General features: G+C 44.1%; 1 protein-coding gene and 1 long non-coding RNA gene across 2 annotated transcripts; both read right to left on the bottom strand.

Annotated features, from left to right (window-relative positions):
* Positions 1–4,860: 4,860 nt before the first annotated feature.
* Positions 4,861–15,859, bottom strand: LOC127545625 (uncharacterized). The gene is made up of 3 exons (XR_007949695.1): positions 12,412–15,859; positions 6,028–9,222; positions 4,861–5,921 (listed from the first exon to the last, which is right to left on the bottom strand). It is a non-coding gene; the product is annotated as an uncharacterized LOC127545625 (long non-coding RNA).
* Positions 15,860–16,038: 179 nt separating this feature from the next.
* Positions 16,039–27,139, bottom strand: LOC127548662 (uncharacterized). Its single transcript, XM_051976170.1, has 5 exons — positions 27,072–27,139; positions 26,112–26,341; positions 25,272–25,698; positions 20,527–20,716; positions 16,039–16,134 (listed from the first exon to the last, which is right to left on the bottom strand). Exons 1-5 carry the CDS (start codon positions 27,137–27,139, stop codon positions 16,039–16,041), a joined length of 1,011 nt encoding a protein of 336 aa, XP_051832130.1.
* Positions 27,140–27,716: the final 577 nt, after the last annotated feature.

Genomic DNA, 27,716 nt, shown 5'->3' with positions numbered 1-27,716 from the left:
GCTTTCGTCATTATCATCATGGTCATTAGGCTATTTCATACTAAAATATGAATGACTGATAGCTGTCGAAATATCCCAGGAATATTTCTGTTTTAAAATACATAGAAAAGGCAGCGTGAGATAGAGGATTGAGAGCTGGCCTTGGAGTCAGGAAGGGGGCCACAGCCTGGCTGTAAATTACTTATTCTTGCAGTACTGGGGAAACTCTCTAAGACTTTAAATGGCAGCAGAGATGCCATTTAATAGATGGAGAGAGTTTCCTCCTCTGGGAGTCCCATAAACTGATGAAACCACAAGTCTTATCATGCACAGGGGGAAAAAACTGAAAACTTAATAAGAGACAGTCGAATTTCTGTCCAGAAGGGCCATTTGGAAGAGGGGAGCTTCCCAGCACCCTTTGTATCACATCAAGGGGCCACTACATGAACCACGAATTATTGTCTTCATGGGTCAAGGGTCAGCTCCCTTGATGGAGATCCCCTAAAGAACCAGGCAGAGGAGAAAGTGAGGAGACCCTCTGGGCTAAGACCAGCCACCAAGTCACACGTCCACCCCCACCCCGGTCCCCAGACACAAACATACCTGATTAGACACACTTTGAACCTTAGGTTCCAGGAACCCCCACCAGCCATGCAGACACTCAAGCTGTTAACCACAGAGAGCTGGACCTGCTTGTTAGTGGAAAGGAGTCAGCAAGCCATTAGTTTCTGCTGAAAGGAACTGAGGGGGAAGGGTTAGTAGTGGTCACGCAGAAAAGGTTAATAGGAAACGGTGAGAGCTGTGACAGGCAGGCCAGCGGCCTGGGTACTCAGGGGCCAAGCGGAGGCAGTGCCTGTTAGTGGTTAGAGAGCAGGGCCAGCCAGGGAGAGGCAGGGTTCAGCAGAGAAGCGGCTAGGGTTAGTGTCTAGGAGCCAAAGGTGGTGCAGGAGGGAGAGGTGCCCACCAGCTGGGCAAGGTTCATAAAAATAGCTCAAGGCTTGATCCTCACTGCCCTTGGAGCACACCCATCTAAGTTCCTGATGCCCCAATCTTCAGGAGCATATGGGGAGAGGAAGACTAAAGGCGATAAGGACTTGGGAAATTCAGAGGCTGTGAAACACCAGGATTGGTTAGGAATCAGGGCGCCATTTTGCGCACGTCATCAGCATTTGATAAATTCCTGTTGACTGCCTGACTTTGGATTTTAGGAAGTCTTAAACACCTGCATTTCTCACATGAAGAAAAGAGGGAAAAGAGTAAGAAAAGAAAAAAAGAAAGGAAAAGAATGAGGAGAGAAAGGAAGAAGTGAGGAAGAGAGAAGGAAGAATAAGGAGAAGAGAGATGTAGAGAAAAAGGAAAAGGAAGGAAGAAGAGAGGAGGGAGAAAAAAGAGAAGAGGAAAAAAGAAGCAAAGAGAAGGAAAAGAGAGGAAGGAATAAGGAGAAGGGGGATGTAGAGAAAAAGGAAAAGGAAGGAAAGAGGAAGGAGGTAAAGAAATGGGTGAAATAGGGAAGTGAGGAGAAAGGAGAGTGAAAAATTCAGAGAGAAAAAGAAGGAGAAGAACATAGGAAGTAAAGAAGGAGGTATGGAAACAGAAGCGAAACGATCTCTCATTTGGTACCAGGCCTCTCATTATAGCTGAATCTCCACCATATAACTTTAATAGCCAGTACACTTGTACAAAACACCTGGACTTACCCCATCTTTTTCCATCCCCCCTTTCTGTGCCTCTTCTCTTTATCTTCACTTCTTATCCAACTCCATTTCTTCCCCTTCTTCTCCTCACCCCACAGGCTTTCTTCTCTGCTGCTTTTTTTTTTTGGATGAGATACCTTATTCCATCTGTGCCTCAGTTTCTCTATCTATAAAATAGGAAGACTTATTCCCATCAGAAGCTTTTCTCCATCCATGGTTTTTAGGAATATAGATAAAGGCATAAGAGGCTAAAAGGTAGCCTGTTTCTGAAATAGATTGGGAAAGAGTGTTCTTCTAAAGTTTTTGGAGTCATAAGGAGTGGAAGAATCTCTATCATACAGATAGGAAGCCTGAGGCTCAGCCAAGTGAACTTGTCCTAAACAAGAGCAAAGATGCAAGTTCAGGTCCTCTGACTCCAAATCCAAAACCACAGTTTCAAATTTACTTCCTCTCATTAAAACACCCATCCATGAAGACACTGCCTTCCCCTTAAAAAATCTCCCATCCTTCCTCTGAGTACCCTTGAACAACCCAGAGGAGAGGAAAGGTGGAAACAGGCTGGTGACATTACTGTTTCCCCAGCTTTGGCAGCAGTTCTGACTCACATTACAATGGATGCAGGGGAAAGAAAGAGAGGAAGGTCAAATTGATGGCTTCTTGGAGATGGCTCCCAGTGATGGGTTTGAGGGCTACAAAACTCCAAGACACTCTGGGAGACCCCGAGAGACAAGTGGCCAGGATGCCAGAATTCTCATTGTTCTAGAGAGGGACCTGAAATTGGATCTTCCTCCCTGACCCAACCGACTTTCCTTTCTATGAACCGAACCTTCAGCTGGCTCTCATGGGTAGTTGGAAGCCAGCATCTCTCCACCTCCATGGAGTGTCTGTTAGTGATAAATCGAAGCAACCCAGTTAGTTCTGCTGCAAAGGAGAAAAGAAGAACAATCTACAACCATAACAGGAAGCAGGGTCCTAATGATCCTGGGGGAAGGGAAAGGCTCAGGCCTTGGGAAAGGGGTGGTGGGGGTGGCAAAGCAACTCATTAGCATAAAAGGACAGCTTTGTCTTCCTTTCCCACCCCTTCCAAGCCAATTAATTAGGACAACTCTCATTAGGTGGGAACTTTCAACCAAAGCCCAATGTTCTAATCTCTATAGTGTGGGAAAGTCCTCCCACAGATATAGTCATTGTGTGAAAATCTTCCCATAATGCATTAGAAAACTCTCCCTCTAGTCTCCACAGAGAGCTCCCCAACATGAAAACTTTAACCCGATTCTGATGGTAACCAGGCTGTCCTCTTGAAACAAGATCTATAAAATCCATGACCCTTATGATTAGGATCACAGAATTATAAGTTTTAGAGCCAAAAGGGACCCAACTCACCTAGACTCCTCATGTTATAATAAGGCTGAAATGAAAACTCAGACTTCCCAAATTTCAAAACTGGAAGGACCTTAAAGATAATTTAGTCTAACTTTTTCATTTTACAGAGAGTAACATGGAAATCCAGAGAAGAAAACTGACTTGCCCAAGAGAGAACACCTATATCAATCAGTAAGACCAACTTTTCCCCTCATCTACACCACAATTAAAAACTAAACAAATAACTAAATGAAAAACTAAAATGGATCAATTAAAAACTAACAGGGATTTTCCAAGCTATTTCTATGTAACACACACTGTGGTGAATCACAAACTTGGCATCAGAATGAGCTGGGTTCAAATTCCACCTTTGCCGTTTTACTAGCTATGGGACTCTGGGAAAGTTGCTTAAATTCTCTCGGATTCCATTTGCTCATCTGTAAAATAGGGTCATTTTAGTACCTACCTCTCAGGATTGTTGTGAAAACCAAATGAGATATTTATAATATATTTTGCAAATCTTAAGGTGCTATATAAATGCTATTGCTAATAATTTTAAAGCACCATGTAAATATTTGTTAGTAGTAGTAGTAGTAGTAGTAGTAGTAATAGTAGTAGTGGTAGTAGTAATGGTAGTGGTAGTAGTAGTAGTAGTAGTGATAGTAGTGGTAGTTAATAGTAGTAGTAGTAGTAGTAGTAGTAGTAGTAATAGTGGTAGTAGTAGTAGTGGTAGTAGTAGTAGTAGTAGTAGTAGTAGTGATAGTAGTGGTAGTTAATAGTAGTAGTAGTGATAGGTAGTAGTGGTAGTAGTAGTAGTGATAGTAGTGGTAGTTAATAGTAGTAGTAGTAGTAGTAGTGGTGGTGGTGGTAGTACAGAGGCAGAAGCAATTACTGAAAAGCCTAGACTTCAGGGTTGGAAGACCCCTGGACATTGGCTCTCCATGATGAGGGTGACTTGGCTAGCAGGCGGGCGCATTAGGACTAGTGTTAGTAAGACAGAAACAAGGACTCCAAGATCAGTACATGGGTTAGTAAGGAACAGCAAATCACCACCAGCTGGGGCATCTCTGCAAAGGAATAAGTATGAGCTACTAGGAAAGAAATGGAGATAAGCAGGGCAAGTTAGTTGGTTAGGAGCAATGTAATTGAGGCATTTGGTTGGGTTAGAAATGGGTTAGTAACAGAAAAAAGAAAAGAAAAAGGTCACCCCTGGAGATTGGTAGGAATGACCCTCTAGGGCTCCTGGGAAGTCCCACCCAGGACTCAGGGTTTATAAGTAGAACTCACCCATTGGGGAGTGAATTGGGGACACTGGTGGCTGTCTACTGGGCTTCTGCTGGAGTTTCAGGGGCCCAGCAGAACTAATTGAATTGGCTGAGGCTGAGCTAAGGGAGCCTGCCGGGAAGGATGCTGGGATGGTCCCACTGATGGTGGGATCCCTAGTCCTGCAGCATCTAAGAAGGACTGGCAGGTTCCCTCAACCTGAGCAGACTGACTGTTTGCCGGGACATCCCGGGATTACAATCCAAATCACCCCAGGCTTTCCCATCTCCCCTTCAAAGGCCATCTTTGCTCTGCGAAGTTAGGATAGGGTGGGGGTGGGAGCCAAACAGAAAAACAGTAGTTAGTAAAAAGCATGCTTCAGGTCCGGTTAGTTGGTTAGTCTGCCGGCAAAAGACTGAACAGCCCATCAACAGGCACATTTCCTCGGTACCAGTAGGGCCTCAAGACTCCCTGGGTTAGTATGTTAATGGCACACATGCAACATTAGTACAAGGTTATCCCTTGTAATCCCAAGAGCCTTCCTCTGCTTTGAGCGCGCCACTCCCTTGCCCCATCCTCGGACCATTCACTGCCCAAACTTCAAAGCTTCCCCTCTAAAACACCCTCCTTCCGATCTTCTAGCCGCGTCTCCACCTCCGTGCAGAGCCAGAACTAGGGTGGGGAACCTGCAGTTTTGGCCCTGGGCAGCAAACACCATCAGCCCTCTCCAGGGGATACAGTCCCATTGGAGGAGCAGTGATTGAAGCCTTTTCCTGAGGGCTGAGGGGAAAATCCCTAGCTTGGAAGCCTCCTGCTCCCAAGGGAGCACAACCCAATTAAGTCTCTCCTCACTCCCCACACTCTTGCTGCTCTGCTGCCATTTGACCCAGGTAGAGAAACCTCTAGTTATGGCTCTGCCTCCATGGAACTGCCGTGACTTCCCCCGGCCATGCTTTCTCTCTTCTCCTTACTGTCCGTCTTGCTTTGCATCACAGGATTACAGACCTAGAGCAGGAAGAGACCTCCAAGGCCATCCAGCCCACCCTTCTTTTTACAGAGAAGAAAACTAGCTGAAGGAGTTTGCTCAAGGTCACACAGGTAATCAATGGTCCTGTCTCGAAATCCAGGGTTCTTTTCTGAACCGTGCCGCCATTCTCTGATTTTTGTATCCGTTTCTGTTGGTCTCTGATTTATATGCAACACTCGGACTTCTTCCACCAGACTATAAGCTTGTTGAAGGTGGAACTGGCTTCTTCTCGATCTACAGGTATGGGGGGATTGGGTTGGACTAAAATAAGGCTAAAAACTGAAAAAACTTCCAGACTAACATGAGAATTTGTGGCTGGGTTTTTGACCTCCTCACCCAGCTTGAGTTTCTAATGATCAAAAATATTGGTCAATGAGGATGTCTAAGGATTGAGGGGGATCGAGGGTGGGTTATCTCGCTAAGGTTTCACATTCCATTGACTTTTCCCATCTGGCTGCTAGACACCTGTCTTCTAACAAGAAGAGCGGGACCTTGACTCAAGATCTGCCCTGGAAGACTGTCTTCCGACTAAGAAGAGCGGGACCTTGACCCAAGATCTGCCCTGGAGGACTGTCTTCCAACAAGAAGAGCGGGACCTTGACCCAAGATCTGCCCTGGAGGACTGTCTTCTGACTAAGAAGAGCGGGACCTTGACCCAAGATCTGCCCTGGAGGACTGTCTTCTGACTAAGAAGAGCGGGACCTTGACCCAAGATCTGCCCTGGAGGACTGTCTTCCAACAAGAAGAGCAGGACCTTGACTCAAGATCTGCCCTGGAAGACTGTCTTCCGACTAAGAGCAAGACCTTGACCCAAGATCTGCCCTGGAGGACTGTCTTCCAACTAAGAAGAGCGGAACCTTGACCCAAGATCTGCCCTGGAGGATTGTCTTCCAACTAAGAAGAGCGGGACTTTGACCCAAGATCTGCCCTGGAAGACTGACTTCTGACCAAAAAGAGTGGGACCTTGACCCAAGATCTGCCCTGGAAATTTTGTTTTCTGATTAAGAAGAACAGGACCTTGACTCAACAGCTGGCCTGGAAAACCTGGGGGTATTTTGAATATTGCCCCATTCACTCACATAGAGGGAAAACTGGTCTGCATTGACTTCAACTGCAAAACATGGCCTTCTTCCCTCCACCAGTCTGCACTGAGATCTCCCGAAGGACCAAGTATAGGATTCAGACAGCATAGAACTTGGGAGTGGGGCTTTTTACAATGTTTACAAAGATTCCTCCATAGAATTCATTGGAAAGTAGTTTTCCATGTCCCAAGCCATGAGGCATGGACTAAAGCATGAAGGAAGGGTAGGCGTCCAGTGCTGAGACACTCAATACTGGGACAGAGGAGTTCAGAACTGAGACCGCCGCCACCCCTTCAAGCCTCCAAAGAGCAGTTTTAGGAAAATTATAGCTTAGAGGTCATCTTGCCCATTGCTCTAATTTTGCAGAAGAGGAAACTGAGGCTCATAACTTGCCCAAGTTCACACAGATAATTTGCAGCCAAGCTGGAGCTAGAACCTGAATCTCCTGGACAAGAGCTCTTCACAGTCTAGGTCATAATTCTTACTCACTCAGATACTCTAAAAGGTGAAATATGCTCAACAGATAAATAGTTTTTAAAAGGAGTCATTTGAACCCTCAGAGAGGAGAGGAAACCTTAATGAGTCATTACACGGATTTAGGCTTGGGAGGTTTCAGAAGTCACTTAGTCCAACTTCCTCATTTTATAGATGAGAAAACTGAGGATCAAGTTAAGTGACTTGTTTAAGGTCACATAGAGAATAAACAATGGAGGTAGGAAATGAACCCAGTTCCTCTAACTCCATGGCCAGGGTTATTTCTACAGTATCACAGAAGTCTATACTCCTTCTGGAAGAACATAAACGATAAACAAACTTCCAAAACTACTTCCTCAGCAGCCCTGTCATAGTTAAGGGCTGAAGGGCCAAGAGCATTCACCCCAAGGACATCAATGCTCATGGTCTTAAGCAAGGGTATATAGACCTAGAAGGTGGCAATACAGCCTCTACTTGACCTCCAGTGATAGGACATTTATGACTCTTAAGGTACTTCTGTATTTCCAAGTTTGTGCCAGACCATTCCTGACTTCCAGAAGCCATGGATCCCTCGAAACTAGAACAGAAAGGAATCTCAATAGATCATCTAATCCAGTCCTCTGCCTCCCAGAAGGTGAGATTTCATTGCTCCTATAATTGAAATCAATCAATGGAGCCTGGAGGTCAAAGAGCCCCAGCTGTGCACCCAGTTCAGGATCTCTCTCCTGCTTGCCTTCTTCCTACCAACAGGCAGAACTTTGCAATGACAGTATAACAGCTGTCTGAGAGGAAAATCAGGGGGCGGAGGGGTTAAGGTGAGATCTGTCAACACCTCAGCTATGGTTTGACAGGTGAGGATCAAATTGACCTTAGCCACTTCTTCCCAATACTGATCCCCTTGGGTTTTACCCTCAGTCGTTAAGGGTGGCTAGGGAACTGGGGGAAGGTAATCTTGCTCAGGTACCATATCTCACTCACTTTCCCCTTCTGATTGCTAGGCACCTGCCCCACTGGCTGAGCAGAACAGGGCCTTGACCCACGATCTGGACTAGAAAACCTAACAGTCTCTAAAGTCAGGTGATTCAAGAATATGGCTCTACCCATTCACAGCTGGGTCAGGAGGAAAGGGAATTGCTCAGCATCCATTTCTCCTGAAAATCATTCCCTCCTCGCCTCCACCAGTCCTACTCCAATAAGGAGCAATAGATCTTCCCCCTGTGATTCTGGGGGATCCCACCAAACCTCACAAAGAGGGGGTGCTTTGCCTTTGAGGAATGATTGAAGAAGGTGAGAAACAGAGAGGTCTCTATGTAGGCTACCTGCTCTTCCCCCACCTTTCACTTTCCCTTTTACAACTTCACATCCCTAGCTCCTCCTGCAGGGGCCTTTCTAAGTAGAATTAGGGAAAGTATTATTGAGAGAATGGTTTTGACCACAGGCCGGATGCCCTAGTAGGAGCAGGAGGGAGAAGCAAAACTTGTTGGGACCGGCAAAGAAGCAGCAGCCTAAAGGGTTAAAAGACCTCTAGAGACCATGTAATCCAACCCTCTCCTTTTACAGGCAAGGAAACCAAGGCCAGATAGGCGAAGCTACTTTCCCAAGACTGCATAGCTCCTCAAAGTTCTAACCCAAGTGCTGGGATGCCAGATTCAATGGTTTTCCCAATATATCCTGCCCTATGCTAGGCTAGAGATTCCTTAAGCTGGAGACTGAATTAGAATCAGCATCCAGCCCTCTGCCCCTCAGGTAGAAGAGGCTAGGGCTGCAGAACATGGAAAGTCTCCTTGGAGGCTCTGTACAGACTCTGGGCAGACAGTTGGCCACAGCTGGAACTCTTCCCAAAGCTCCATCCCTGTGCCTTTACCTGCAGCTCTACCTTTGTAGGTAGCAGTATTCTGAATCTCCTGATTAAATTATCATCCTTCTCTGTGGAACAGATGCCAGGTCAGGAACTCACTAATAGGTCCATACATAGATCTACATATGGAAAGGAATTATTCTAAAGTCCTTTTCCCTTAGAAAGGGGAAACTGAGGCCCAAAGAGTTGAAATGACTTGTCAGAATTCACTTGAGTAGAAGTAGAAGGGTCAGAATTCAAAGTCATGCCATCCAACTCTAAATGCAGGGCTCTTCCCAGCATTCTCTGAGCTTTGGCACTCACTCTGCTGGATGGGAAAGGGACAGGATGGTGGGGTGGTCCTGAGAAGACGAGTCTGTCGGCCTAGGCTGAGTATCCTCCATCTGGGACTTGGAAATGGAACTCTGGACGAGGCTGGTCACTTCTCCGGGGGGAAGAGTCAGGATGTAGCAGCTCTTGGAATCTGGAACAGGCAGAGTTTCTCTGTAAAGGATGAGCATATGGGAGATGAAGCATGGGAGATTCTTCTGGTCTCCTTCATCTGTACCCCTTCCCTCCCACACCCTCAATTCCAAATTCATCATACTGAAGGAGAAGGATTTCTATCCTTTTCTGCAGGTAAGCTGCACTGGTGATTAATTTCCCCAATTAGACTGTAAGCAAAACAAGAGCCAGGTCTTACCTAAACTTTTTAACCCTCCCAGACTCCCCTATCCACATTGTACCCAGAACAGTGTTCTGTAGACAGTAGATATTTAACATTTTTTTTAATATTACAACTGAGACCTAAACGAGGGGAATGATCACCATTTTTATACGTAGGAGATAGAAGGAAAGAAATTATTAAGCATCTACTATGTAGCAGATTCAGTATTATACACTTTCCAAATATTATCTCATTTCATCCTGTCAACAACTCAGTGAGATAGATGCTATTGCGAGAAAGCATTCATTTGGATCCCTGGTCTATTCCAATCAGTATCAATCAATTTGATACGCTTCAATAGGGACAGTGACTATAAGTTCTTACATCAGGTTCCAGAGCTCCCGACTACAGATACTAAATGCATTTGCTAAGTCATAGGAAGAGGTCCTCTACCTTTGTTTTTCCTTATCATTGTGACCAAGCCCAGTGTGGCAGAGGTGACTCAACTACATGGAAAGTCATTTAATTTATTTTTGAACCTCTGCATCATTCTTTCTGGTCTAACACAAGAAGGTAACCATCTTATGGCCATCTTATCAGTGGAGCTACCCCATGCTTTACTCAACCTATTTCCCCAGCACCACTCCCTACACTCACTGATATGTCATTTTTTTGTCTTTTAAGGGCAAGAGCTATCAGCCAGAGAGATTCTATATTTCACTATGCCTCTTTTGCACATTTGGGTACCAAACTTCATAAATACAAGGCACCAGAAGAAGGCACCTCAGACCATGAGGAAGATTTAGTCCCCTTCATTAGAGGGGACCATGGACTCTTTAATAAAGTGCCATCAGTTCAAAGCTCTACTTCGGTAGATTTTATTGTGAGAGGACAATTTTAGTCCCCACACCATTATCATTCTCATTTTACAATTAAAGAAACTCAGGTAAACAGAGGTTAAATTATTTGTCCAGGATCACACAATTAGTAGGTGTGCGAGACCAAATTTGAATCCAGGTCTTCCTGACTGTAGTTCTGGTGTTCTATATACTACATGTGGTAAAGAAAGACTATGTAGCTTACTAAACCTAAAATCAGGAAGGTGTATGTTTAAATCTTAGATCTTAGATACTTGTTGGTTACGTGACATTAAGTGAGTCTCTTGACCACTCAGCCTCCATTTTCCCATCTGTAAAATAGGGAAAATACTAGCTCTTTCCTCCTAGAGTTGTCATTAAGATCAAATGAGATTACAAATGTAAAGCATTTTGCACATTTTAAAGTGCTATAAAAATATTCTTGTTCTCGTTATCATTATAGCTATATATTATATACAATATGTATATATTATATATAACTTATTCATATAGTTCCTTGAGATCTATAAAATCATGTTTTTTAAATAACCTTAGAGCAATATCCCTACAGACTCTTCAATTTCTTATACATTCCCTTTTCTTGTCTAAAAAAAATTTGTGTTTATTGTGTGTTAATCTCATAATAAAAAGAAAAAAATTAAATCAAAACTTAAATAAATAAAATAGGGAAGGGAAAAAATAAGGAGAAGTGAAATGGAATAGTAGATAGAGAATCAGTTTCAGACTTAGGAATATCTGCATTCAGATCTTCACGCTAACATTTAGTGGCTGTGTATCTCCGGGGAACCCACAAGTCATGTACAAGTCCCTAAAAGCCTAAGTTGAAGAGAAATGACTGATATGCATTGACAGAACAATTTTCCTCACCCATAGTTCTATGAAATAATGAAATCACAAGTTGGTCCAAAATAAAAACCAACAACCCAGATAAAGAAATTGACTTGCAGAAAGGTAAAGACCCAAGGTTTCAGACAGTGTCAGAAAAGAGTCTTGAACTCAGTATTTCTGATCCCAAGTGCCTAATTCCAGATTCAGAACTCATCTCACTGCCCATTTCTTTTTTTTTTCAACACACATTTCTAGAGCTTTTAAAGTACCTTCTCACAATAAGTCTCTTGGACTGGCAGAACAAAGATCATTGCCCCTATATGACAGATGATGAGGATTTGTACAAAGACAGAGAAATTGTAAGTGGAGGAAGAAGAGCAAAGTGGGAAAATCTAATTCCAAACTAAAGAATGAGAGAGATAATTTTGCCATTACATTAATATCAATTATTAATTTGCCATCCAGGATTATCTCCTTTATTTCCTCATTTAGGATACAGCCCCTATTTAAAAATCTGAAGGACAGGAAATTTTAAAAATTCAAAGGACATGATTGATTGATGAGATTGTCCCAGCCCTCAGGCCAAATGGTTTTCAATCTTGGGACCTCAATCAACTAGAAGACCTTACTTCTGTTTACAGTATATACACAATCAAATCTAGATGAGTTCTTTCCCTAAGGAAATGAACCTCTATCCTTGTACTTTTCCACTAGAGTTTAAAGTGATCCAGCTCATGAAGGAAAAAACCTACCACAGTGATCTGAATGGAGATAGATTCCCCTGTCTAGATTGCTGAAAATGCTTAAGTCTCCTCATCAAGTCATATTCTTGGCAGGAAGAGCTGAAGACTTCTGGCTCACCTGTTATTAAATGTCTACCAATCAGAGTTGATTTTCATTTGTCAGGGGCCTTCTCTTTCAAAAAAAAATAATAAGGCTTTCAAGATCTCCATATTTTTGTCTTTGGTTATTGAGAGAAATCACTGATCATCAATTTATTGATTGTAGACTAGCCTAATTAATAAGTTGATTATTAATTACCCAGAAACTGTGTCTCTCATGGTTTTTCATTCATCACATAGAATCAATGGATAAGACAAGAGTTCTCTATTTCCACAGATTCTTTGTTTTGTGGAGGATATGGGGCAGGGAACTAAGCAAGCTCTCTAAGAATCTTAGAATTTCAGAACTACAAGAGACTAGGAAAAAAAGTTCATCCAACCTATGCATGAAGAAGAATCCTTTCTATAAGATCCCTAACAAGTAGCTTGCTCCACCTTCCTCTGGGTTATCTTCAAATCGATTTCTCTTGTTTCCTACCTGGAAGTATCCAACCAACTGGATGATAGTAAGAAGAATGAAGGCAAGCATTTCCGGGGCTCCAGACCTTGGATGGGCTTGTGAACTGTCCAGGCTTGGTCCTTAGTGGCTGGAAGAGAAGACAACCGAGAAAAGCAGCAGAAGAAAACAAGATCCCTCCCCAACCCCAGGGTCTTTTAGCTAGTGAGAGGTCCCAGGAACCCTATGGATCCTAAAGTCTGATCAACTACCATCTCACATCCATCCCCCCAAACCACCACACAGAGACACACAGATATCACAGCCCAGAGGTAGTATGAAGAAGACAAAGGCGACATTGCTGTCAGCACCATGGCCAGGGAAAGCCAGGGAATGGGGAAAGTGTTTCAGCACTACGGTAGGGGACAGCAGCAAACTGCAGCGCCATTGTGGAGGAGGGCAGGTTTTATGTCATGGGCAAGAAAGATCCAAGGAGGAAAAACCCAGCGAGCTTAATAACCAAAACAACAACATTAATAATAAAAACAATACCAATATCAGCAACAGAAACAACCAACATACCGCCATGTAAAGATTATAATACACTACCAGGCATTCTCTTTGGAGCTTTAGGAAGATTTGGTTCCTTGCAGAGAGCATCTCAGACTCAACTGAGCCCCTAGATTTGGTAAAGGTGCATTGATGAAATGAACAGAAATTTTCCTAACAAGAGTCTAAGTATGTCCCTCCCAGTACCTTTGCTCTATTCATAACATGGTATGGTGGTTTGAGCTTTGGACTTGGAGTCAGACTGGTTCAAATCTCACCTCCTATGCTTCCTAACTACACTAATCTCTAAGATGGAGATAAAAATCTGCAATATACCAACTGCATGACTCCAATGAGATAAATTGTTAAAAAAAAAAACTTTAAAATATCTCAAAAAACTAAACAAATGTCTGTTATCTTTATCTATGTATTTTTATCATTAACACAGTTTTGCAGGAGTCTATTTTTTTTCCCTTTAGGGAATAAATCTGCTTGATACCTCCGTGATAGCAGAAGGTAACCTTTCTCACAGTGAGTCTGCAAAGATAAGACCTTCCTGAAATAATATCTCTGTTGCACTGACAATTTGAGACCATAGGAGCTGGTTTAAAAAGTATGAAAATGCCTCATTTTTGGTGACCCAAAGATAATTGTAAAATCATAATGACAATCATTCTCTGAAGGTAAAAGGGGAACCCATTAAGGCCATCCTTAAAAATATGGAGTGGGATCAGGTGTCTTGGTGGAGTATAATTCTAGAGATACATAGGAAGGACCTGAGGGTCCTGGTCTTTGAAAAAAAAACAGCTAAAGCTGCTAATCTTTCCAGCCAATGTATTTATCCAGGTAAAATCAGATAACAATGAACATCGAAGTCAGTTTTAGAGGAGTTAAAAAAGCAACCAAATGGAAGCTGGAGATTTTGCCTTAGTGACATGGAACTGACACATGGACAGAAGAGACTCCTGTTATAATTGTTTAGGAATCCTCTGCAGAACTGGCTGTTCTAGTCAGGAGTGGACCAATATTTTCCTCGCTTCTTTTTTCACAAAATAGACAAAAGTAGTGACTACTGAAAATATCTCCTTCTATTCTTCAGTGGCCTTCAAGGAATATCGTTGGTCAACAGGACTTTATTAATTAACTATTATGGGCCAAGCACTCGAAATAGCCCTAAATCTATAGGAAAAGACCTCAAAGGACAACAGCACCAGATCTATATACATAGGGGGGAGAAAAAAGACTAAATCTACTCTTTGGGTACTTTTTAAAAATGTATAGGGGGCAATAATGGTCTGAGCCTCTGGACACTTAACCAAGTGGCTCTTCCTATTCCTGCTCTGAATTAATAGAAACAAATTTTTCCTCTGTAAAGACTAGGGGTCAGTCAGGCAGTGAGAATGGAATACATAATGGCAACCCAGGGAATACAAAACAAAAGAAATGGAGCTTCTCTGTGGAATTGGAAATTAAAAATTCAGAAGGACTGCAGTTTGGTTCCAGCACTGTCACTAACTTAGTATGTAATCTGAAGCAAGTCATTTTCTTTGCCTGGGGCCATTTTCCCAACAGTAAAACTAGGAGATTGGTCTAGTTTAAAAAAAAAAAAAGGCAGTGACCAACCAATATATTCTGTTCACAGCTAAGTGTCTTTTACATTTTATATAATATTGTTTTCATTTCACTGAACAATAGTTGGTATTAAATATGTCTCGTAATTACAAGGAACGTGCTGGTAAGCATACCATTCTCGGCCTCACTGGTTTGAAGAGTCTTTACCCTATAATTCCCCTGAATCTCACTGTGAGTCAGTTTGTTAAAGACTACCAAAAAACTTGGTTTAAAAGCTGTAGCCACGAAATTTGACATTTCGTTGGAAATGTATAAGCATTTTAAATGTATTTATAAAGGAATTATTGAAATTTACATGGATCACAGGTTAACCTATTTCTGTTAGTAATCCATCAAAAATAACATTTTCTGTGTTTAAAAATGAGGTTGAACTGAATGACCTCTCAGCTTTTATATATATATGACCTATGTTCTAGAATTCTACATCTTTGGGTTCTTTCTAGGTCTGACCCATATTTTTTGTTCTAAGTCCTTTCTAACTCTGATATTCTTTGTTCTTAGGGTCCATCCAGCCCTGACACTCCATGTACTAAGCTTCCTCCCATAGTCTGTAACATAAGGAGTCTTCCAACTCAAATAGTCTATAATTCTATTCATTCTTCTCACATTGCAACAGAATCTAAGAGAACACTAAGTCTGTATGAGAAGTAAGAAATTAGAGTGGTCAGGATAGATTTTTAACAAGCTTCTGTTCCCCCAAAATGTCCCAATGTTCCTGATCACCCACCTATGAAGATGGGAGAGTGGGGACTCTATCCTGGACCTGAAACAAATACACTTAGCTATGATTATCAGAGTACTAGAACTGAAAAGAAATTTAAAGGTCATTTAGTCCAACTCCCTTATGTTACAGAGAAGGAAACTGAGGTCCAGATATATCTGCCACAGACATTTTGTTACAGTGAATGTAAAGACTTTTTATCTAAATTTAAGTAAAGTATTTTTTTAGGCAGCAGTATTTGGTGCATATAAGGGAAAGCGTGATATTAAATCCTCAGGGTCTGACCAAAGTCAAAGAGGAAGCAAGAATATAAAAACCCCAATCAACAGAGATACTCATTCCCATGCTTTTTGTGGCACTAAGACTGAAAGAGCTCAATACCTTTGGAACAGCAGGAGAAATTGAGCTTGGAACCAAAGAAAGCCTAGAATGAGAGTTAGACCAGGATGGGTGAAGAACTACCTTCTCTGGGATCCTCTAAATCAAAGGAGATGGACTCTCGCTTTTCTGTAATGCTACTCAAAGGGAGAGGAATAAAGAAAATGACCTCTCTAGTTTTCTCCCTAACCCGAGATCCTATGATCCACCATCTCTGTGTTCTATTCAGTTCCACTCAACATTAACATGCTAAGCATCTAGACCCCGCTAGCCTTTCTCACAACAAAAAAAGACTAGAAAGAGGAAGTTGGTAAGTTTAGCATACTTATCTGCCAAGCTCCTGGCACAGTGGGGGACTTCTGGGGGCATGATGGGAGATAGGCAACTCCTCAAGTCTTGGAAATACTCTGGAACTGGATTCCACAACACTGGTTCATGCTGGAGAACATGAAGGCTTTTCTGGTGTCCCACACTGCTCCCTCATTCTGGAAGGATGTAAGCAAGGTTCATTAGCAAAGGTGTAATCCTAGATATTGCTTTCAAGGGGAAGGGAGACTAAAGCAGTAAATCTGGAAGTTGTATGTCAGCGGGAAGCAGGAGTATATCTAAAAGAACGCCAAATCTGTATGAGAAGGTGGAAATCAGAGTGATCAGGATAGATTTATGAACAAGCTTCTGTTCCCCCAAGATATCCCAATGTTCCTGGCCACAAACAGGCCAGGATCTCACTCCAGGAAGGAGCCCAACAGAGTTCTTTGTCCAATCACATACAATGTGAGGCTCAGCGTTCTGATCAGGGGAATCCTATGGCTTTCAAGGCAATTATAATGTACCCACCCACCTCTATCTCCGGTTGATTTCTGACAATGAATATATGTTTCTGGGCAAATCTCTTAAAGTCCTTAAATATATGTGATCCTCCTGGCCAGCACTTCTTCATGCAGAAAGCATTCAGTCATCTTGGCAGTTTAACCTCACTAAACACACCACTTGGGGAAATTCCCACCCTTCGCTCCTAGGCTGCCCTGCCACATGATTTTGGAAGCCAGTGGGAGGAGTGGAGACTATTACCTTCCAAGGATTCCCTTCAGTCTTCTGTCCATGGATCTCTTCACCAGCTCCTGGATCTCCATCCCCATGAGAAAGCATCCCCTAGAACTCCACCACTGATGAACATTTCCAGGGAAAGTCACACCACTGGGATGAAATTACAACATATTATCTAATCTCACCGAAAGACATTGTGGAATAGGAATAGTGACAATAAGAGGTAAAATTAATATAGCATTTACTACGTGACAGACACCGTATAATTATTTCCTTTTGTTTCTCACAACCCTGGGAGGTAGGGGCTATTATTATTCCCATTTCACAGATGAAGAAAATGAGGTAAATTGAAGTGAAGTGACTTATCAAGGATCACATAGCTAGTGAGTGAAGCTAAACTTGAGCTGAGGCCTTCCTGACTCCAGGCCTGGCACCCAATTCATTAGTTGATAAAGTTGATCTGAAAGCCAGGAAGGCCTGGGTCCATACCCAACCTCTGACACTAAATCACTTAACTGCTCAATTCTATGGGCAAGTCTCAGACTTTAAGATGCAGAAAAAGTTTCGATTTTAATCGATAAAGGGAGTTTCCTTATCTGGGGATTCCCTATATCAATGAACTCTCAAATCTAGTCCCTCTCTCTCTCCTTTCTAATCCAACTGGGCCCTCCAAGCTACATGGAAATCACTTATACTGTCTTAACTGAATCTCCAGCCCACTCCCCACTGTATCTGTTCCAAATCTCATTTTCCCTCAAGTCACTACTTCTCTCCATCTCATCAGAAGCCATGAACCCAAATTAAACCAAAACATCGAGGCCATCTGATGTGTTTTTTCTCTCAAATTGAACACCTAGCCCCCATAAGGATTGCCCATTATCTTTTTAACCCTCTGGATGTGACCTTAGTCCCATCCTAACCATCTCCTCCTGAATTTTCTCCTTCCCAAAATTGTTTTTTTATGGTACAATAATATTCCTCGATATTTATGGCCATATTTATTTATAGTTCTTTGAGATGAGAGAAAGTACTGTTGTGTTGATGAGTGGAGGTTCTTTCTCTTGTCATTGACCTCCGTGGGTTGTATACCAAGAAGTGAGATGTCTGGGTCTAAATATATGGATATTTCACGTAGTTTTGCTAGGTATTCCACTGAGATTGAAAGAGGGAAGGGATACAAGTAATATCTGGAGGGGATAATAGGATAAAGTGAAATTTTCACTCACTCTTAATCTACAAGCTCTTTCTCTGTCATTCATATCACCCTTTAATTTTAAGAAAAAATTTCATTGAACCATAAAGAACAATGGATTAGGAGGCAGCTAGGGGGTGCAGTGGATGAGCACCAGTACTGAAGTCATGAGGACTTGAGTTCAAATCTGGTCTCAGACACTTAACATTTCCTAACTGTGTGTCCCTGGGCAAGTTCCTTAAGCCCAATTGCCTCAGCAAAAAGAAAAGAAAAGGAAAAAAAAAGAGTTGGAGCCCTGTCTTTCAGATATGATGAATTGTCTCCCACTTTCACAACCAGACAAGAGTTCTCACATGGGTCCTTAGCTTAGCAGAGTAACTAAATTGGATATTTTATCCCCAAATCCTGCCCTGTCAGTGCCCAAGTGTATGAACAATATAGCGAATTTCCTTAAATCTCCATTCTCCCACCTCCTGACATCCCTAAGCTTTCTTTGTTCCCATCCTCAGTACACTTCCTCTTTGTAATTGTGTAAATATGCCCTTTTATTCTCTGACACTTCAGAATGTGAAAACTGAGTGAAACTTCGCTGTAGCTGTTCACACTGCACCTGGAACACTCTGCCTGCTGGTCAAAATGTGAATGTTTCTTTTAGTATGACAGTTCAGTCCCAGAGAGGCCTGAGCCTGTGGACCACTACCACCAAGCCCGGATGTCTCCCGTTAATACGTCATGCTGTGTTTTAGTCACCTTTCCTCCACACTCCTAGTGCTCAGAAGGGGTTCCCTACTGCCTGGCAGAATCCTGAGTTTTCTACAAGGCTCAATTCAGTGTCTACAAGGGGCCTTTACTGAGCTCCCCTTTATTAGCACTCTCTGCCTCTCTATATAACTTTAGAAAGTCACAACATAAAAGAAGAGCACCTTGGAGGCCCCAAGGTTTGGACTGAAGTACCTTCTCTTCCATACACTAACTGTGTGACTCTGGGCAAGTAACTGAAACTGGTAACTTACTAAGAGAGTAACATAGATTAGTTGTCAAAGTGCACAGACGGAAAGAGTTTCCTTCATGGATAAAATCCTACATCCAAATGATGGGGATATTATAGAGGAATTATTTAGCTAGGATTTAACTTAGGTGGGCTTTAGCATCTCTCCTAGCTGTGTCATTCTCTGTTCTAAGGCCTTCCCAGCTCTGACACCCTCTGTTCTAAGGCCTCTCCCAGCCCTTACATCCCCTGTTCTAAGCTCCCTCCCAGCTCTGACATCCCCTATTCTAAAGCCCCACCCAGCTCTCCCACCCCCTGTTCTAAGCCTCTCCCAGCCCTTATATCCCCTGTTCTAAAGCCCCTCCCAGCCCTGATACCTCGTTCTAAAGCCCCTCCCAGCTCTGATATCCCCTGTTCTATGGCCCCACCCAGCTCTCCCACCCCCTGTTCTAAGCCTCTCCCAGTCCTTGTATCCCCTGTTCTAAGTCCCTCCCAGCTCTGACATCCCCCTGAGGTCCCTCCCAGCCCTGATACCCTCTTGTTCTAAAGCACCTCCCAGCTCTGACATCCCCTATTCTAAGGCCCCTCCCAGCCCTGACATCCTCACATTTAAGGAATATTTTTTTAAATTAAATTGAATCCAAACAAATTGCCCATGTTTTGTGAGTCATAAATATTGATATTTAGATATTATATATATAGAAAGATACAGATATTAAGAAATACCACCAATTTAAGAATTGGAAGACATGAATTCTTTCATCCATTTGGGCAGATCCCTTTCTCTCTGAGAGATTTACTTTCTTTTCTGTTAAATGGGATGGTTGGATGACAGGATTGCCAAGATCCCTTCTGACTCTAATGTCCAATCATTCTGCCACATTCAGTGGTAATAGGAATAGCAAGAGGGACATTTCAGGATCCTCTAGGTCTTTTCTCAGATCCCATAACTGCATAAATAAGCTAATATATATAATGGTTTTTGCAAATCTTAATGTATATAAAAATACTAATTATCATATATATATATATATATATATATATATATATATATATATATATATATATATATATATATATATATATATTGCCATCAGGATTAAGTGGCTTGTCCAGGGTCACATAGTTAGTGAATGTCAAGTATCTGAGTCTGGATTTGAATCAGGTTTTCTTGACTCTAAGGCTGGTGCTCCTTCCACTGGACCATCTAGTTTCCCCCTATTGTTGTTGTAAATTAAATTTTCGTTGTCATTCAATCATTTTCAGTCACAACAAACTCTTTATGATTTCATTGGGGGATACTAGTTTACCATTTTCTTTTCTGGTCCATTTTACAGATGAGGAAACTGAAGCAAACAGGGGAAAGTGACTTACCCAGGATCACACAGCTAATAGATGTATGAAACAAAATTTAAACTCAGAAAGATGAAGTTTTTCCCAACTCAATCCATTGCACCACTTGGTTGTCCTGTAAATTAAATACAGCACTAATTTATTAAGCACCCACAATGTCCCAAGAACTGTGCTGGGTGCTGAGAATACAGAGAATGTTAAAACAGTCTCTGCCTCCAGGCACTTCCATTCTTCTGGATGGATAAAAGGTATGTATGGAAATATAGATCCATGGTAATTTAGCAAGGGAAAGTCCACTAGCAATTTGGCAAGGAAGCCCAGTGGGGAGAACACTGTGAAAAAGCCACTGTGAGATTTCACATTTGGGGGATTGTTACTAACCTTGGAGATAGCCATTCCCAGTTGAGTGATGTGGGTTAGAAGTCCACCAGAAGTAGGGAAGATAGGTAGACAAGGGGTAGAGAGGACTCTTCCTAGGAGTTGGGCTCTGAATGGGAAGAAAGATAGAAGAAGACATTTTGAGGAGACGGTAATATCAAATGATGATCCAGATAATCTGGCCGTAGTCGTAGGCATCAGAGTAGAATCAGTGTAGAGGGAGACACTGAACATGAAAAGAGGGAGGGAGAATGACTGAATGGCTCCGTTCCCAGGGAGATGAGAGGAAGTGGGATCCAGGACAAATATAGAAGAAATGACTTTCATAATTCTCACACATGATTCTTCTCTTCCTCAGAAAAATGAAAATGAGGGGAAGCAGGAGAGAAGACAGAGATCATGCTTCGGTCTCAATCAGCTCAGAATGGAAGTGAGGTTCTTCTGTGTGAGGGGATTGGTTGGGAAAATCATACAGGGAGCCTGCAGATTTATGTGAATTATGCCATTCTATGACATCCCAGCCCCCCACCCCAAGTTCTGAAATTACTTATTCTAAGGTCCCTCCCAGCTCTGACATCCTATGTTCTAAGATCATTCCCAGGTCTGAAATTCTCTGTTCTAAGATTCCTTTCAGTAGTGACATTCTCTATTCTAAGACCCTTCCCAGCTCTGACATCCTATGTGGTGCCTCCCAGCTCTGATATTTCCTGTTTTAAGATTCATCCCAGTAGTGACATTCTCTGTTCTAAGGTCCCTCCCATCTCTAATATTCCTTATTCTAAGATTTCTCCCAGTTGCTACATTCTCTGTTCTAAGCTCTGACATTGCTTGTTCTAAAATAATTTCTGGCTCTTACCATTCTCTTTTTACATGTTCTATAGACCCTTCCTGCTCTGATATTCTATGTTCTAAACCTCTAGAACTCTAAAATTTGTATTTTTCTAAATACATATTAAGTTGAGAACAACTATTCCTCCTCTGTGGCCTTAGCGGCTTTGCTCACATATGGTTTCTGAGCAGGGAGGAAAGAACAGCATCTAGAATGTATGAGATTTAGAGTGAATAGGGAGAAAAATAGATTATACGTTTGGAGCTGAGCTACCTGGGGACAAATGGCCATTAAAGTGTAGAAAAGCGTAGGTACAGAAAAAAACGTTGAATTCAACCACAGAAGTCGTGGGTTCTGGTACCCTCGGAGAATCCATTCACCTCTCCAGGTCAGTTTCCACATCAGTAAAATGGAGGACACAATCCCAGCCTTAGCTGTATCCCAAAGGGGGCATGGGAATTATTTTCTTTTCAGAGAATGGATGACAAGGCACTTTGAAAAGCAGGACATCCCGGGAAGCTTTTAATGGGGCAGAAAGATCAGAAATGAATGAGGACCAAAGACTCCAGCTCTCTGTAAGTCACTATTTGTCTCTGTCTTTCTCCCTCTCCCTCGCTCTTCCCACTTCCTTCCCTTTTCCTCTCTCTTTCCCTCTCTTCTCTGCATCTATCTGTCTCTATCAGTCTGACCGATTCCCTCTCCCCCTTCACTCCTCTCTGAATATCCCACTAGATTTCATTCTCCTTTCTCCATCCTCCTCTTTTCTTTATTCTTTTTAGATATCTCCTTCCCCCTCATCAACTTCTTCCTCCTCTCTTTTTCTCTGACTCTGTATCTCTATCTCTCTGAAAAAAGTCTGACACTGTCTCTGTATAAATTTGTTTCTTTCCTTTTTTTATTCCTCTTTCTCCTTTTTCTCTGATTTTGAATCTGTATCTCTCTGAAAAAGTCTATATACTCTGCTTCTGCCTGTATATTTGTCTCTCCTTTTTTATTCTTCTTTCTCCTTCTCCTTTTTCAGTAACCCTCAGTCTCTGTCTCTGTCTCTGTCTCTCTCAATCTCGATATCTGGCTCTGAATCTCTGTCTTTATCTTTGTCTTTGTGTGTCTGTCTCTGTTTCTTTCTCTATGTGTCTCTGTGTGGTATGTCTGTCTGTCTGTCTCTCTCTTTCACTCTATCTGGCTCTAAATCTCTGTCTTTATCTTTGTCTCTGTGTCTGTGTGTCTGTTTGTCTCGCTTTCTCTATGTGACTCTATGTGTATGTCTTTCTGTCTTTCTCTTTCTGTGTCTCTATCTCTGTGTGTTTCTCTCTGTATCTTCTGTGTATGTATCTCTCTGTCTCTCTATCTCTGTCTCCGTGTGTATGTCCATCTCAGTCTGTCTTTCTGTGTTTCTCGCTTTCTTTCTGTCTTTGTCTCTGTGTCTCTCTTGTCAATCTACCTTCTCTGTTTCTCTCTGTATCTCTTTGTGTATATGTCTCTGTTTCTCTGTTTTTCTATCTCTGTCTCTATCTCTTTGTTTCTATGTTTTTCTCTCTGTCTCTCCATTTCTCCCTGTGTATCTGTTTCTCTCTCTGTCTCTTTGTGTGTGTGTCTCTGTTTCTCTCTGTTTTTCTATCTCTATCTCTTTGTTTCTATGTCTTTCTCTCTGCCTCTCCATTTCTCCCTGTGTATCTGTCTCTCTCTCTGTCTCTTTGTGTGTGTGTCTCTGTTTCTCTCTGTTTTTCTATCTCTATCTCTTTGTTTCTGTGTGTCTTTCTCTCTGCCTATCTCTGTCTCTGTCTCTCCATTTCTCCCTGTGTGTCTTTCTCTTTGTCTCTCTGCATGTCTATTTCTCATTCAATCTTCCTATCTCTCTGTTTCTGTGTCTCTTTATCTCTGTGTGTCTCTGGCTCTCACTCTATCTGTTTCTCTATCCCTGTTTCTGTCTCTGTCTGTCTCTCTTTGTCTCTCTCTGTGTGTGTCTCTGTGTCTCTGTTTCTCACTGTGTGTCTCTCTGTGTCTCTGTCTCTATTTTTCCCTCCTCCCTCCATCTTCTTCCCTCTCCCCTTTTCTTCTCTTCTTTGCTGTTTTCACCAGAATGTCTCCTGAAATCCGGGCATGTGCCTGACCATTGGTCCGAGCTCCGGTGCCCACTGATGCCCAAGAGCCCTGCCCAAGCTGCTGCTGCTCCAGCCACCTCCCTGCCGCCTCCTCCTCGTCGTCCCAGAAGGAGATTTTAGCCTCAAGCTGTTGAATCTTGAGGGAAAAGGATGACTGAGGCCTCCTCTCCACAGACCCCACCCTCCTTTTGCTACTGCTGCAGTCAGGCCCAGACTCCCTGTTCATCTTTTAACAGTGACTCGACCTAGGAAATGTCTTTCAGGCTTTGCTTTTGAAACTGAAGGGGTTCGAGACGTCTCAGCCTTTCAGAGTCCCCAAACATGCAGGCTCTCTGGGGTGGTCCCCAACTAAAGATTGTGGAGGTGGAGGCAGGGGCAGAGGCAGGAAAACAGTATAATGGCTCCTCAGCTAGGGCCAGGTAGCTAGGCCTGGAAGCCTGGGTTCTACTTGACCCCTGCTATGAATCTCTAGAGAAAATGGAGAGAGAGCTCTGAACTTCCTTGGAAGAACCTTCCCCTGAAGAGTTCTTGTGAGGTTGAGCAGGAAAATAAAAGAGTAGATCTTTGGGGATCTCAGGGTCCCCGAGGCCAGGAGAAAGCTGGCAGGTGCTCTGCGGTGCATGAGGTGGGGGGAGGAGACCAGAGAAGGGCTGCTTAAAATACTGCCCAGGCTTCAAAAGCTTCTCCCTGGTTATTGTCCAGGGGTGACCCCACCCTAGCAACCGCAGCAGAAAATGGCTCCCCCCTCCCTCACACTGCAGCCTTATAGCCCATCTGCTGCTCTTTTGTGGAAGCTGGGGGGGGAAGGGGGATTGGGGGGGATGGTCTGTCCTTTGTTCCTCCTACTGCTGATTCTTCAGCTGCAGGACATATCAGCCCTCCCCAGGAGGCCAGCTGGGAGTCCTTAACGGGACACTCAGAAAGCCAGTCTACACCAGCTCCGACTACCTTCACTTTGCTGCAGCACAAATCCCTTGGGCCAGGGTGTGTGTCGGAGACAGTGGAGAATGAGGAGGAGGGAGGGGATCTCTTAAGTCCCCATCCCACTCTTCCTGTGGATGGGAGCTTTCTGCAAGGCTCTGTGTGATCCCTGGGACCTGGGGGAGGGGGAAGTGCTCAGCTCCTCCCATCATCCTCTCCCTTTGGAGATGAGGATAAGGATGAAGGGATGAAGGGAAGGGAAATGAAAAAGGGGGATAAAAATTGGGATGGGGCTCAGGAGATGGGATCAGATGAGGATGGGGAGAGAGGGATGGGGGTGGATCCAGGTTAGATACGGAAATAGAATAGAATAGAAGATGGGGAGGAGAGGAAAAGGGGAAGGGGAGGAAAGGAAAATGGAGAAGGAGAGAGGAATGGATGGTGATGGGGCTCAGTTTAGGATGGAGATGGAGATGAAGGGAGGGAATGGGGAAGGGGGGAGAGGAGAATGGGGGAGGGGAATAGAAATGAGGAGAGATGAGGAGGAGGAACGAAAGGGAATGGGGAGGTGGTTGGACTGGGGATTGGGAGGAAGATAAGGAAGGGGAGGTTGGGAGCAGAAAGTGCTATGGGGCAAGGTTAGGGACAGAATTGGGGTTGGGGATGGAGACGACGAAACAGGGCCGGCTCCAAAGAGATGGGTGGGGTGGAGGCTGGGGTGCAGGTGAAAGCGGGGATTGGGATGGGGATGGTTTAGGGTGTGGAGATGGGATTGGGGTCTGCGGGGAGGAAAGGGACGACGTCAGGCTTACCTGGCTCCCTGCCGGCGACCAGGCAGAGACGTTTCCGAGGTGCCGAGGTCTGTGAGCCGGGCGCAGCCAGCGCCCAAAGCACGCAGACACCGGCTCCTGGAGCGCGCGTCCACGCCGCTGTGTGCCAGGCGAGAGTTAGCGGCTGCTGCGAGGGACAGGGAGGTTCGCCCGGGGTAGCGAGGGCAGGAGACGCGAAGTCCCGGGAAAGCGGAGGCCCGGCGCCTCTCCGGCCAGCCCCAGCCGCAGTCCCCAGCCTCCCCAGCCGCGCCTCTCTGCCTCTGGTCCCAGCTGCTAAGCTGGCTCTGGCTCTCTGTGGCTGGCGCAAGGCGGGGAGGTCCCGCGCAGCGCCAATCAAATGGGGGCGTAAGAGAGACCGCTCTCTCAGGGAGACACCGCCCAGCCCCGCCCCCCGGCCTCTGCAGGGCCCCTGGAGCAAGATGCCCCCGCCCCCCCCCATTTCGCTCATCTCTTCCTCTCTGCCCTCCGCCCCCACTCCGCGTCTCTTTTCTAAGGGCCCCACCCCGCCTCTTTCCTCCCAGCTGATCAAATCCTCCCCCCACGGCTGCAGCCCCCCAAGCAGCCCCTTCCCCCGGGGCCTCCCTCCACCCCGCCTCGCCCTTCCCAGAGCCCCCATTTCCCCGTCCCTTACACCTGCTGCTCCCCACCCCGAGGCTCTCAACGGGCGGGGGCAGGGAATGGGAGGGGGGAGAGGAGAAAAGCTTCGTTTAAGTGCGTGCCTCAGATTGGGGGGTGGGGGGGGCGCAGCCCCGCAGAGCCGGTCCATCTGGACCAGGTTGAACAGAGCCCTCGAGCACCAGCTGCTGCCTGCCCCGCACCAACCCCCTCCGTCCCCCAGGGCAGCTTGCTGCCTATTCTCGCCGTGTCTGCCCAGACCAGCTGGGCTGCCATGGCAACGGGAGCCGCGCTGGGCCCCGGAAAGCCGGCCGGAGAGGGACGGAGGGGTGAGGAGCATCATCAAGCCCCGCTTCCAGGCTTCATCCCCCCATCCCCCAGCTCCTGCTCCTGCTGTCCGGCCAGCTGCGTTGATGGTCTCTGCGCTGCGCCTTAAGCTGCTCGAGAATGGGAGAGTTCCCCAAGAAGGCTTTAATATTGGCAATCCTGCTCTCCACCAGCAACATTCCCCTCCCCCAACCTCCCCTGTCCTCAGTCCAGTTCTGAGGGCAACACAACACAACACAATCCAGAGTCATAGAAGATCCTAGAACTGGCTCTACACTCTGCAGCTTTTCTATGGCCCCTCCCAAATGGAAGGGCTCGGAACCAAACTCAAGTCCTCAGCTATCTGTCCCTGCCAGACAGGGGAATCATCTCCAGCCTTGACCTAGCAGCTCTCCCATCCTTAACCCAGATCCAAGCCCCATTCAGCTTTTTTGTTTGTTTGTTTCCTTCTAGTACATTGTCTACACAACCCTTCTGAGTCAGGACCTGGACCACAGTCTTCATGACTCAGAGGTCAACTGCCTGGACACACAACTGCTTCTCTACAAGTTGTCATGGGGAAAGACGTTTCTGCTACACCAATAAAATCATGGGTCTAGTCTATATTCCTAACTCCTCTTAGTAAGGCTGATACATACTGATTTCCTGGTTCAATAAGGTCCCTGGATCTTTTTCTCATAATTAACCCATTTCCACACACACACACCACACACACACACACACACACACACACACACACACACACACACACACTTTTTTGTTCACATTTTTCTACTATCATCTTCTATATGATTTTATGTACTAGAGTTAGAATGCAAGCTCACCAAGAGAAAGGCCTACTTTGTCTTTTTGCCCCCACTACCTAGCCCAGTGCCTGATACCGTCCTTAAAACCTTATTCCAAGTCATGGTATAGAACACGGTTGTTCTATAAGAAATGACAAACAGGCTGATTTCAGAAAAGCCTGGAAAGACTTACATGAACTGATGCTGAAGGAAGCAAGCAGAAGCAAGAGAACATTATACACGCAACAGCAAGACCGTGTGATAATCAATTATGAGAGACTTGGTTCTTTTCAGCAGTTCAGTCAATGATCCAAGGCAATTCCAATAAACTTTGGACAGAAAATGCCATCTCATCCAGAGAGAGAACTATGAAGACCGAATGTGACTCAAAGCATATTATTTTCATATTATTTTCTTTTCTTTTGTCTTTTCTTTCTTATGTTTTTCCCTTTTATTCTGATTTTTCTTCTCAACAAAGACACATATGGAAATATGTTAAAATGAATGTATACATGTAATGTATATATGTCTTTGTATATAAATATACATCATTCACTGGTTGATTCATTGATAGAACTGTTCTTGTTTAGTTGTGTCCAACCCTAACCCCATTTGGATTTTTCTTCGCAAATATACTGGAGTTATTTGCCATTTCTTCCTCCAGTTCATTTTACAGATGAGGAAACTGAGGCAAACAGAG

Source organism: Antechinus flavipes, chromosome 1, assembly GCF_016432865.1.
Source record: "Antechinus flavipes isolate AdamAnt ecotype Samford, QLD, Australia chromosome 1, AdamAnt_v2, whole genome shotgun sequence".
Taxonomy (NCBI): Eukaryota; Metazoa; Chordata; class Mammalia; order Dasyuromorphia; family Dasyuridae; genus Antechinus; species Antechinus flavipes.
This window is presented reverse-complemented; position numbering and strand designations above follow the sequence as displayed.